This window comes from Danio rerio, chromosome 5 (genome assembly GCF_052040795.2).
Source record: "Danio rerio strain M-AB ecotype USA chromosome 5, GRCz13ab, whole genome shotgun sequence".
Lineage (NCBI taxonomy): Eukaryota > Metazoa > Chordata > Actinopteri > Cypriniformes > Danionidae > Danio > Danio rerio.
The window spans coordinates 27737615-27750888 of record NC_141025.1 but is presented as its reverse complement, the minus strand read 5'-3'; the positions used below and the strand labels follow the sequence as shown (position 1 = coordinate 27750888).

The following is a 13274-nucleotide window of genomic DNA, read 5'->3' as shown; positions in this document are numbered from 1 at the left end:
CAACTAAGAATTCTAAATTTCTGACATGGGTCAGTTTGTCTCTGATACTTATTTTTTTATAAAATAAAAAGCATGCAATAGAAACAACAATGCTTATCACGGAAGGCTTTCAAGTCATTCAGTATAGTTCTCTGAAGAGCATTTTTTTAAAACATCTAAATTCACTATACGCTACCAGCATTCATCTCATAAGACTTGAGGAAAAAAAGGCTTAAAAATCATACTGCTTGAACTTCAAAGAGTCTAAGAAGTTACTTTCTGATAATGTATTTGCTTTTTATCTGAAGCGCATCTTCAGGATCAAAAAGGGTGGATGGCGGTTCAATTGTTTAAGCAAGATAAAGGTAGATGGAAGATGAAGAGGAAACAGAAAAGATAAAGTAAAGAGACTCGTCATTTTCATAATGAAGGATCGTGCACACTTACAGCTCCTCGTTATTGAGGATGTGGAGCAGCTCCTGCACTAAGCCATCGGGGGGCAGCGTTTTGCTCACTACACTGCTGAACAGCTGTTTGCCGTGCTGCAGTTTCCTCCACGGAGTTTCCAAAAGAGAGTTACTCAACCCATAGATTCCTGCTGAAACCAACACAGTCATCCATCACTTCCTGTGCGCTTTGAGCGAGACACACCTACCAATCTGCTGCTGAAACAGTGTAAGTGGTGTACATTTGCAGTGTTACTCTGCAAACAGCAGCGCTTTATGCAGGAACACTGGCGTCTAAACACAGAGAGCAAACTGAGGGACTGAACAAACCTGCTTTGAGATGAATGGGCTCTGAGCTGCCCTTGTTTCCATAGTAACACAAAGTGTCTTCGTTGGCCCTGCATCCAACAACAGAGAGAGAAAGAGATATTAAAATCAGTTAGTCCTCAATGCTTAAAGACAATTAAACACATATTTACATCATTTGAAATTTTAAACAGAGAGAATAACAGATAAAACGACTAACAGAACAACAGATAGAATGAAGATAGAACAATGACAATTATTATGCTCTATACACTGATGTAAAAGGGATGGGATAAAAGGACATATAGAAAGACAAATATAAAGTCCGAACAATAATATACACTATAATATACTGATAAAAAAAAAACTAATTTTAAAACAACATAGATCGACAGGCAAAAATACAAATAGAAAGACAAAAAGATTGATAGATTGAAAAAAAAATGGAAACACTTTACAATATGGTTGCATTAGTTAATTTATGTACTAACACACACACACACACACACACACACACACACAAAAAAAACACGAACATTACAGTATTTATTTATCTTTTTTAATGCAAGTTAATGAAAATAAAGTTGGTCATTGTTAACTCATGTTAACTCATGGTGCATTAACTAATTTTATTGCACAGATGTCTGAAATATTTGCTTCTGATTGGTCATTCGGGACATTCCAAGGTGTGTTATTCCCAGTTAACAACCTCTAAATAACGCAGACTCATGAATTACTTTGACTGTCAGTAAATACACTGAAATCCATTTACTTACATCCGCATTCATATGTATCTACTTGTCTGTCATGCAGCAGTTTTTTTGCTGCATTCTGTGGCGCGGTGACAATGACATGTATATGTTAGCAGGCATATCTTCACAGCGTAGTCCCCTGTAGTATTTTGATTTCATGAATGAATGCATGTAGAACAGTTAGCAGTTATGTGTATTATGTTGACGTGTATGCACAAGCAGCTGTCGCTAAAGACAATAATTATTTGTGTTATTTATTAAATTACACATTATAATAATTATTCCTTACATTTATATAGCTTTTTTCTTTACACTCAATGCGCTTTACACATTTGTGGGGGGAATCTCCTTATCCACCACCAGTGTGCAGTATACACCAGGATGACACGACAGCAGCCATATTGCGCCAGACCACACACACCAGCTGATTGGTGGAGAGGAGACAAATGATGAAGCCAATTATGGTATGGTTAGGAGGTTAAACCCCTACTCTTCGAAGGACATCCTGGGATTTTTAATGACTACAGAGAGTTAAGACTTTGGTTTAACGTCTCATCCAAAAGACAGCGCTCACTGAGCAGTATAGAGTCCCTATCGACATACTGGGGCATTAGGACCCACACTGACTGCAGGTTGAGCACCCCCTCCTCCTGGTCTCACCAACACCACTTCTGGCAGTAACCTAGCTTTCCCATGTGGTCTCCCATCCAGGTACTGACCAGACACAGCACTTCTTAGCTTCAGTGGGCGATCATGTACAAGATGCAGAGAGCTAGCTAGCTACACATTACACTGTGTTATCAATGTGTACACCTACTTCAACACTAAACCCAACCATCACATTAAGCTTGCACGTTACAAAATCCATTAGGTAATTAACATCTGGTGCATCTTTAATGTGCATGCATGACCATCTCATTGCGCATGCACCCTTCAATCTGTTTGGAACTAGCTCTGTTTTATTTTGGAACAAGCTATGCTTTAGTTTCGTTTCTGTCAGCGATGTGTATTTAACTGTTTGGCACCATGGCGTGACTGAGTAATGAAAATCTGGTGCCATCTTGTGACTGAAAACAAACATTATCCTCCATCAGCTGTTTTGGTTTCTAGCAGACTTATACATTTATATTAACGATTCACGTCAGGTTGCCAATTAGCACGTCAGGCTTTATTCTGTGATAACAACCTCCTGGATGTACTTCATCCCTACACAACATTAGATTTTAATAATGCATTACTAAAGGTTGAACTATGATAGATAAATACTGAAATACTGTACATGAAATTGTTCATACTACTAAACATCTTAACCAACATTAGCTATTACCCTAACTAAAATTAACAAACCTTACTGTAAAGTCTGACCAATAAAATTATAGAATGACAAAAATAATGACAAAAAAATATAAAACAGATAAAAGATAGACCGACAGCAATACAATGAAAGATAGACAGCATTTGAAAAGAGAAATTAAACAACAGATAGACTGATACAATGGCAGATAATTGATAGAACAATTGATAAAAAAAATGACAAAGGATAGAAGGTCAGTTAGAATGACAAAACGACAGTTAGACTTACAGATCGATAGACATATATAAGACAAAATTAGATAAATAAAATATTTAAAACAACAGAATGACAAACAGAACATCAGATACACCGAATGATAGATAAAAACAGCAGAACACATAAAAAGGAAACACCATATATCAAAACTTTTTGCTTAATGTTTACAATGCAAATCCATCTATAGTAGATCCACTTATTTGGTGAACAAAGCAAGTCTGTCATATAATATATCTACCAAAAGACAGAAAACATTACTTTATAAACTGTATTGTAAATAAATCAAATGAACACTTTCCTATTAGTCAATAAAATTACTGAAATTAATTTAAAAACTGAATAAATATGAATGTATACACATTTACACAAGTAAATTAATAGACTCGATGGGCCAAAAATCTGCGGAAATCGGTGGATTTCTGCGTGTGCAGATTCCATGCGGGCCTAATCATTACCAAACACTAGAATGACATAAAACGATATATAATACAATAGACTGACAGACAGAAAGAGAGATGGACAGGTCTCCCTGTCCTTCTTCAGGTCTTAAAAGAAATCTTCCTAAAGCAGCCTGTAATTAAAGAGGAGAGTGAATCTCCTGTATGTATGAGCGCAGTCACTCTATCATTAATTCATCTGATTAGACATGTTCCTGTTTTCAGACACACAATTCTAGTGGATGGGTCCTCAATGAAGCTCATTACTCTTGACGGCACTATGATGATGCTGCTGTGTGGTTCAGAGAACAGAAGCAGAATTTTATTGGCGCAGGAGGACAGCTATGAAAGGAGAAATGGCCAATTTAGGGGTTCGAAAGCACTTTGAGAAGGACATCAATAATGCCGGTGGAGAGAATATAGACATTGAGAAAAGGATTCAGAACTCTAGAGACTAGAGACCATTGTATAAGTTGGGATAAAATAAGTATGAGGAATAGCATGCAGAATGCTGACTTACAAAAAAACCACATCTGTTTTAGGAAGCTTCAAATAAATTTTTAGTAATAGCATTTTACCTATCTGCATTGTTTTTTTTAGGAAGACTAACTGCAATGAGTAGGTGCAAACATGGAGTTTATTTTCTCTTTGTGTTCAGATTCATTCTACAAGGCTAAAATATTATTTCTATTATACTAATAAAATGGCTTGTTATTCTAAATTGGTCAATAAAACATTCCTTTGAAATAAAACACCAGCAGAGTTTGCATATCATGTGCTTTTTGTTAAACTATACTAAATACCCCATTATGTCAAGTCTTTAAAAAGAATTTTACACTGGTGCAAACAAAATTAAAGATAATAATGGCCTTATCTATTTCCACTAATGTATTGATTTCACTTTAAACCCAAGGCAAAGAGCCTTCTAATGATGTAATAATGGAGTTCAATAACTGCCTGGAAAACAACGATTAGCTCAAGTTACAAATGAACTAGAGGTTTTGGCACAGTTGAGACATTTGCTGAATATTTCCACTAATTTTATTTGGAAAAATAAACAAACGGTGAACTTTTTGGTTTGAACCACCAAGTCAAGGCTATTTTGCTTGTGATTCCCTAAATACAGAGCCTCACAAAACAGCTGGTCAGCTAATCACGTTTTAAGGAATCTAATTTTAACCACGATCATAACAGTAACACTACCCAGCTACACCCATAAATGCCATGCATGATGTCTTTTATTATAAAGACACAAAAAGCAAGTAAGAATAACAGTTGTTCAAATGATCAAGTTAGATATATTAATATATCATATAAAATGGTGACAACATTTTAGTTAAAGTACCATTTCCTACTGCTAACAACTCCTTTATTACCTGCATAACAATAAGATATTGGTGGTTCATTAGTACTGGTGAAAAATGTTTAGAATATAATTCATTCATTCATTCATTTTCTTTTCAGCTAAGTCCCTTTGTTTATCTGGGGTCGCCACAGCTGAATGAACCGCCAACTTATCCAGCCCGTTTTATGCAGCGGATGCCCTTCCAGCTGCAACCCATCACCGGGAAACATCCATACACACTCATTCGCATACATACACTACAGACAATTTAGCCTACCCAATTAACCTGTACCGCATGTTTTTGGACATGTAGGGGAAACCGGAGCGACCGGAGGAAACCCACGCAAACACAGGGAGAACATAATCTAATTCCAAATTAAAAATATATATATATATATATATATATATATATATATATATATATATATATATATATATATATATATATATATATATATATATATATTGAAAATAAATATATAAACTGAAAGGAGTTATATTCTTTGGATTTTAAAAATGTCATTTCATTCAAAAGGTCTGGTTGCCTAGGTGTGAGAGACAGTATCATTTCTCCAAAGTAATAAAAATTGTAAGTTCAAGGCACAGCTGTGTCTTTTGTCTCCATGAATGTCTGGGTGATACTTTCAGACAACTCAGAAGAGATGAAACGTCTGGATCTATACAAGACTTTCAACAGCTTGTTATGTCAGTTCTTTGACTCTACCTATAAACTCTGCCCCCCCTAAAACATATATAAATATGGGACAACACTGCTCAGGTCAACCTCTTATAGACTTCTTTGAAGATGCCTGTTTGCCTGCAGAACAATCAACAAGTTATCTATAAAGAATTCAGCTTGAAAGAAGTCTCATGGTTTGGGGTCTGAAATTTCCTATAATTTAGTGCCGTGACCCAGATATAGACTAAAATTACTAATTTCCAATACTCAAAGTATGATCCTTTCTACATTCCTAATCCTACCCAATATCTAAACACAAATAGCTGAATATTAACAAGCAGCAAGTTAGTAGTTTATTGAGATAAAAATCTTATGGTTTCTTAATACCAATAAATCAAAATGATCTGTGTGATCAAAATGGTTACTGTTATGTTTTCTAAAAGCTCTATTCCTTAGTGAAATGCTTGTTTTTACATCCAATGCAGTTTATAACAGCTTCTATACAGCCACACTAGTAATTAGTAGTAGGTTTAATTATGGGAGATTTACCAGCCATGAAACTGTTTACAGTATTTAAATGTAAAAAAAAAACCATAGCAAAATCATAGTATAATGACTGAATTTACAGAAAAATTGCAATATTGAGGTCATAAATATTGTCATTGTTTATTAAATCTGAGTGTGTTTTCTGTCCTCCGTGTCTGTAAATAAAGCAGACAAACACACAGAGGTGTAATGTATTTTTGTTTGAAAACACCTTTTTTTCCTGTCCGATTTGGCCTTTTGTCCACATTGACATGGACTTTTTGTTAGTGAAAAAAACTTTTTGAAAATGCTCTCCAAAGTGGAAATAATTAAAAATGTCATTTATCATATTGTGAACTGTGAAATTTACGGCTTCTTCTGAAAACACTAGTGCGGATGTAGTGGTTTTAAACAAAATCCTTGTTTTCAAATGTATTCGGACTATAGATGTAGCCTAAAGCATCCTCTGTCCTGAGCTTGAATTACATTCTGACATTCTGAAATGTGCCACTCAAACGGTGAAGTGAAATTGGAGCGAAATGATCAGTGATCATTACATCATCCAGTCTCTCCAACAGCTGAAAGATACAGACAGCCGGGATGAGCACAAGGCTTGACAGACAGTCGCTTTCCTGCTTTCTTGGTTTTACTCCACTGTGACTGACTAGGCATCGTTGACATGCAAATGTGGGTGATTAAGCGCGCATGTTTTCAAATAAAGTAATCTGCCCGACATCAGAAAGTTGCAGAAGGGCAGAACAAGCTGTTTTTGCTGCTTACTTTCAGTAAATAGACTTTTTCACTGAGGTGGAAATTTTGAAATGTTCAAAATGAACTCTTTAATCTTCAAAGATCAAAGAACATTTGATATCTCATAATATGATCCCTTTCAAAAATCTACAGTAATGTTCAAATTTGTAAGATAAAAAAACAACTAAATAAAAGTAAATACAACTTTTTGTTTAAAATTTTTAAAAACAAATCCCATTCTTTCAAACTTATTCATCAAAATTTAAACAAAGCCAAACTGTGATAATAAAAACCATAAATAATGATTAAAAAGGTTTCCTTATGTACCACTTAACAGTGGCTGCTAAAATGCATTTTTGATATCATACAATTAAATTACATTTTAAATATAAAATATTTTGTAATTAAATAAATAAAAAAAATGTTTAAAACACCCAACGGTTCTTCACACCCATCCCGTTCTGAGCTGGGATCAAACCGGCGATTCTCTGCAATGGAGTTGGTAACTCTATCAAGGAGGTTAAAGACCATGTCCTCTAACCTCTGTCACTAGTGCACCTTTTGAGGTCAGACAAGTGAGGGTTACCTCCAACAATTCGTTAGCTGGCCTTAATTACACTCACCCCCCTAAATCTCACTTCCATCCTGAACGAGCCCCCACGTCTAACCAACTGGTCCTACAGCAACCATCCCGTTCTGAGCTAGGATCGAACCTGCAATTCTTTGTATGGGAGTCAGTTGCTCGAACAAGGAGGCTAAAGACCATGGCCTCTAACGTCTGTCGCTAGAGCACCTTTTGAGGTCAAAGGAGTAAGGTTTACCTGCATAGCAATTCGTTAGCTGGCCTCCGTTACACTCACCCCCCTACACCTCACTTCCATCCCGGACGTGCCCCCACATGTAACCCACTGGTCCAACTGCACTAATCCCATTCTGAGCTGGGATCGAATTATGGGAGTTGGTTCCTCTAAAAGGCGTCTGTGGCTAGAGCATATTTTGAGGTCAAAGAAGTGAGGTTTACCTGCATAGCCCTTCACTAGCTCATAGTGATCCCCCAAAAAGTTGCTTAAGTACAGAACAAGCCATTTTTGCAGTTTCCTTTCCAATAAATGTGTTTTTTTATGTAGCGCCAGTTCTGAAATTTACATAATGAACACTTTAATCTCTAAAGATCAAGGAAAGTTTGATTCCTCATGAAAAGAGCCCTTAAAAGAATCTCTATGTTCTATATGTGAAAGCTTTAAGAAGCACTCAAAGGAGCATTGCAATATCAAACCAGAAAAAAAGCAGGAAGAAACATTTCAAAGGCTAAAAATCATATAAAACATGAAGCTATTCTAAGTGTTGTCAGTCACATCCCTGTAGAGAAACAAACAAAAATCTCTTTATTCCTTTGCAAAGGCCGTCTCTATTTACAGGAGACAGCTGTATTGATTTCACCACAAAATGCCCATTGTAATTTCTCTCAGTTTATCTGGACATGTATCATTTTGTCCTTTGTGGCCTGGAAAGAAAGTGAGTCCGATAAGCTCAATAATGATCATGTTTATTAAAAGGGTAAACAAATGAACAACACTCCCTTACGGCTATCCCTTTCAGTTTCATTACTAGCTCTGGGAGTCCAAGTGACATTCCAATGTATTTTCGGCTTATAAATATGGGCTTGAAGAGACAGAGACAAATGGACAAATATTATTCCTCCAGACTTTGAGATGACAGCATGGGCTTAAGTAATACATCATGACATTAGCAGACAGGCTTTCAGCAAGCTAAAGGATGGGGTTATAATGTCTTGCCCCAAGTCTCAAACACGCGGCTAGCTGCTGCGAAAAACGTAGAGGGGAAAAATAAAATGAAATGAAGATGACAGTTCTCTTCCAATAAGGGATTCCCAACTCTGGTTCTCAAGTTCCACTTTCTTGCTTTCATCCCTGATAAACCTAACAATTCTGTAGCTTCCTGTAGACCTTGGTTAGCTTCTTCAGGTGTGTTTGATAAGAGTTGAAGCTGAACACTGCGGGAAAGTTGACACCGATGGCAGAGGGTGCATCTCAATCAGCTCTCTGGTTCCCAAAATTCGTAGTAACACTGAACTTTTCGCCTCATAGATTTATATTCGGACGTTTGCGAATACGGCAGACTGGAAATGCAAGTTAGTGCAAGTTTTGCATATTCCTGTACTCCAGAGTTCAAATTTGGTGAACTCTGACCTGCAAATTTGCATCATGCGATTAATTGAAACCAATTGAATATCAAACTGACATCTCAGTACAGAAATGAAATGATGATATGGAGCAATCGCTGATTTTATCAGTGTCACATCATCATGTTTTATCCTAACACTTTTCGCTGCACTGTATGGCCCCGTTTACACTAGTGCGTTTTAATTTAATTTTAAAATGGCGTTTTAGAATGAAAACGATCCGCATCCACACTAGCGTTTCACCCAGCATTTCTGAACAACAATCCGTCTACACCAAAACACCGAAAACGCACATCATGTGACCACACACACACTCTGGCATGCGCTGCAGCCTATCTAGCCAGATGAGAGCTGTGCTCGTCAGACTGTTCATCAAGGATCTCCTGCTGGATCTAATCTCACTTTATTTGTTAAACGTGATATTTTATTAATTTTGTTGTCTTTATCGAACAGCATATTCCCCGACTTTGGTCTTTTAAATGTTTTACTTGTTCTCAGGTAACGTGTTTTGGCTGAGCACAAAGATAAGTTAATGATTAATGTAACCATGTACATTCTGTATATTGACTAATTGCTTGCCTCTATTTCCTATAATGTATAAACTTATTGTACGTCATTCTTTTATAATGGCCATTATTGATTATTAAAACTGATATTCAGCAAAAGAGAGGCTGTGTTTCGTATTTTCACTGAAAAAGAAAGGAGGCAGTAATGTTATAGACTCCGTTTTGTTATGAATATGCATACAGTGAAGATGACGCTCATATATGCAGCACATCGCCTCAACATTTCTGCTGTCTGTTAAGTTGTCAATATCAAAATGAAAATCGCAGTTTCTCATATTATGTTTTAATTTTAATGTTAAGATATAGTGAAACAACGAAGCCAAGGTGATGTGAATAAGGTTATAAAGTACACTGTTGCCTTTAAAGTTTTCCATATTAAACTTGCGAAGTCTGAAATTACAAGGAGAGGATGCAGGACTGAACTGTGCATGTAGGCTACTTAATATTGAGGAAAAAGCCCCAATCAGAGAGGCAAATGTCTGCAGCCCCGCCTCCGTTTTCAGATGTCTCCGTTTTCCCCCATTCACACTGAGACGGAGCAGCAGCGTTTTAGAATGAAAACGGCCTCTCCAGCGTTTTCAAAACGCTCCGTTTTCGGCGCTCAAACTCCAGCTTAGTGTGGATGGATGGTGTAACCGTAGCAAAACTTATAAACGGGGCCTATGACAGAATTTCACATGCTTCAACTCAAGTGTGACTGCTAAAAAATGTTGTGTCGATGAATTCAAGCACTTTAAAAGACTACAAAGACCATAAAGAGCCTGGCTCAGTACACATTGGGACACTGACTGTGACATGGGGATGTCAAAGTTAGAGTCGCAATTTTTGTATAAGTATGGTGATCCATACTTGAAATTTGTGCTCTGGATTTAACCCATCCACCAAGTGAAGAACAATGGGAAGCCATTGCAGCGACACCCGCAAAGCAGTAGGGGGATCGGTGTCCTGCTAAAGTGGCTCGTCTCAGCTGTGTTATTAAGTGTGGTGAGAGCGCTGGTTATTCACTCTTACCAGTAGGCCATAGCTATAGTAATCCCAAAAACAGAGATTTATCTGATCCTCATCTATGTTGCTGTTTACACTACCACTGGCGCATTTGTATAACATTCCAACAAGTTCCGTTTTCAGCACCACAGTGGACAAATTAATCAGTTTTCATTCTAACAGGACCGGATCAGCACAGAATGGAACAGTTAATTAAACAGAACCATTTGGACCAATAGTGGAAATGTGGCTATTACATTTGGCAATTTGCTCACGTGAGGCTCAAATGATCTATATTTTGCATTTTATAATTTACATTAAGGCAACATTGTGAGCATCAATGCTTTCTGGTTTTCATGGTCTATTATTGTTGGATTCTTCAGGAAGAGATTAATATTTGACCTTTAAAATGTGAAATCATGAAACTTCATCTACTTAAATCCCTTCACATTACCAAGCTATAAGAACGTCACGCAAACAAAGAACGTGATAGAAACATACCATCTGTTCAAACTCTATTCTAAATTGATTTCTTTAGCTCTGGTACATGTAAAGCAGGCAGCAGCACCCGTGCTTGCTGTGACTACCAAAGGCTCAAGAAAAGAAAGTGAGATCATAAATTAGATTCAACTCACTCCTAGTCATTTTAGAGCAATTTCTTAAAATGTTGACAGGTTGATGTGTGGTGTTAGCACCAAAACGGTTGTAATTAGAGAGAAGTTATTTAAATTAGTTAACTGAGAGCTGAAGGGCACATGCTTTGATTTGATTTAACCGATTCTGCAACACATCATTATTTGACTATTTAACACTTAATGTTATTTCTTATGATTTCTATGCCTCCGTAAAACAATCACAATTTTTGCTTCAATAATTTGTTAACAGAATTTTTTTTGATAAACTATTAATAAGCAGATGTGAACAAGATCAAATCATGAAATATTCAACATTATATTTTTACATAATATTTGCTAATAGTTAGGGCTGGGCGATATGGCCTTTTAAAAAAATCCTTGAAAATAGATTAAAAAAAAAAAAAAAAGATTTATGATTTAAATTGATTTGTTTACCCTAACAAAAATGCTTGGATTTGAAAATTAATAACCTATATAACCTTATCATACTTATAATTATAGGATATAAAGAAAAAAGTTGCCATTTAAAGATCAACTTTCACAAGTTCTATTTATAATTGCATACAAGATTTTTATAATGATAATATACATTTACACAATTACAGTGAAAGTAATCTACAGTGAAAGTAAACTCATAAGGGACCTTTTACAAGATGTTTCTTTTTCAATGAACATGCATTAAAAGTAGCAATGTCGCTTCACAGCAAGAGGGTTGCTGGTTCGCACCTTGGCTTGGCCATTTGGCATTTCTGTGGGGAGTTTGCATGTTCTCCCCGTGTTTGCGTGGGTTTCCTTCAGGTGCTCCGGTTTCCCCCAAAGTCTAAAGACATGTGCTATAGACAAATTGGATTAACTAAACTGTCCGTAGAGTATAAGTGTGTGTAAATGAGAGTGAATGGGTGTTTCCTAGTGATGGGTTACAGCTGGAAGGGCATCCACTGTAAAACATATGCTAGATAAGTTGGCGGTTGGCTGTGGCGATCCCTGATTAATAAAGGGAAACAGCTGCAAAGAAAATGAATGAATGAATACCTATTAGGGTTGGGCATCTAAGCTATAATGCCGATCCGATACACATCTCGATACAAAGAATACGATCCGATATATTAGCGATACATTTGTGACATATTGCGATGCAACACGATGCGATTCACACCCATATCACGATACAATGCGATAATGCAGCACTAACTAATTAGATCAAGTTTATGAGATGATGTGAAAGAGGATGCTGTGCCATTGAATGAGTTTGATTATTTATAAACCAAGCAAAACCAAGACTTTTTTTTACAAACTGGCTTTTCTCTCAGAGCCAGAGTGTCAGTTTACAGTAGAGGGCCATTTTAGAAAATATAGCACATATTATTTAAGAATTTTCAAGATAAACAGAATGTATAAGTGCAATATATATTAAAAAATATATATATTTGCACTCTTTCAACATAAAGGTTTACCATTGCACAACAAGAATTGTGATATAACTTTTCAACTATGAAAACAAGTTTTACAAAGATATATTGTGCCACTGAATATTCAAAACTTAAGGTCGTGAACTAGCAGTGTTATGCTGCTTTGAAACATCACTGTCACTGTAAACAACAGGCTAATAAAAATATAATTAAATACAAATTAACAGGAGGAGGTGTTAAAAACCTTCGTTCTCTGTGACACTAGGCTGAATATCTTTGCAGATGAACAATGCAGTAACATCCGTTATTGGCGTAGAGCGCACAAAACTGTTGCGCATGGAAAAAAACTTGCAATGCTTTTCTCACCACTTTTGGAGCTGGTAGCTACAGTTGAAGCAGTGCAGGAAGCCGGGGTTGCAGAAACACTGGAAGATGCTTCCACAACAACACCGTGGCGCCGCTTGAAGTGAGATTTCAGATTAGTCGTACTGCTCGTGTATTTTACAGATGCGCGGCACATTTTGCAATTTGCATCTGTCCTGTCAAGTCGTCCATCCTTAAATCCATAATGTTGCCATACTTTAGATTTAGAACTCAGTGGGGAATAAAATGTTTGTTTTGCTTCTCGCGCTTTCTGAGGGCGCACCACTAGCTTCATCCGCACACCTGATACACTGAGTTGTAGTGT

General features: G+C 36.6%; 1 protein-coding gene across 6 annotated transcripts in view; it reads right to left on the bottom strand.

Annotated features, from left to right (window-relative positions):
• Positions 1 to 13274, bottom strand: part of tango2 (transport and golgi organization 2 homolog (Drosophila)) — a 36113-nt gene that overhangs the window by 4156 nt on the left and 18683 nt on the right. For 2 of the 6 annotated variants that reach the window (XM_087251737.1, XM_087251738.1), the window contains exons 6-7: positions 756 to 823; positions 427 to 577 (exon numbers count right to left, since the gene is read on the bottom strand). In XM_087251737.1, coding sequence (XP_087107863.1) covers positions 427 to 577; positions 756 to 823 — 219 coding nt within the window. 6 annotated transcript variants of the gene reach the window in all.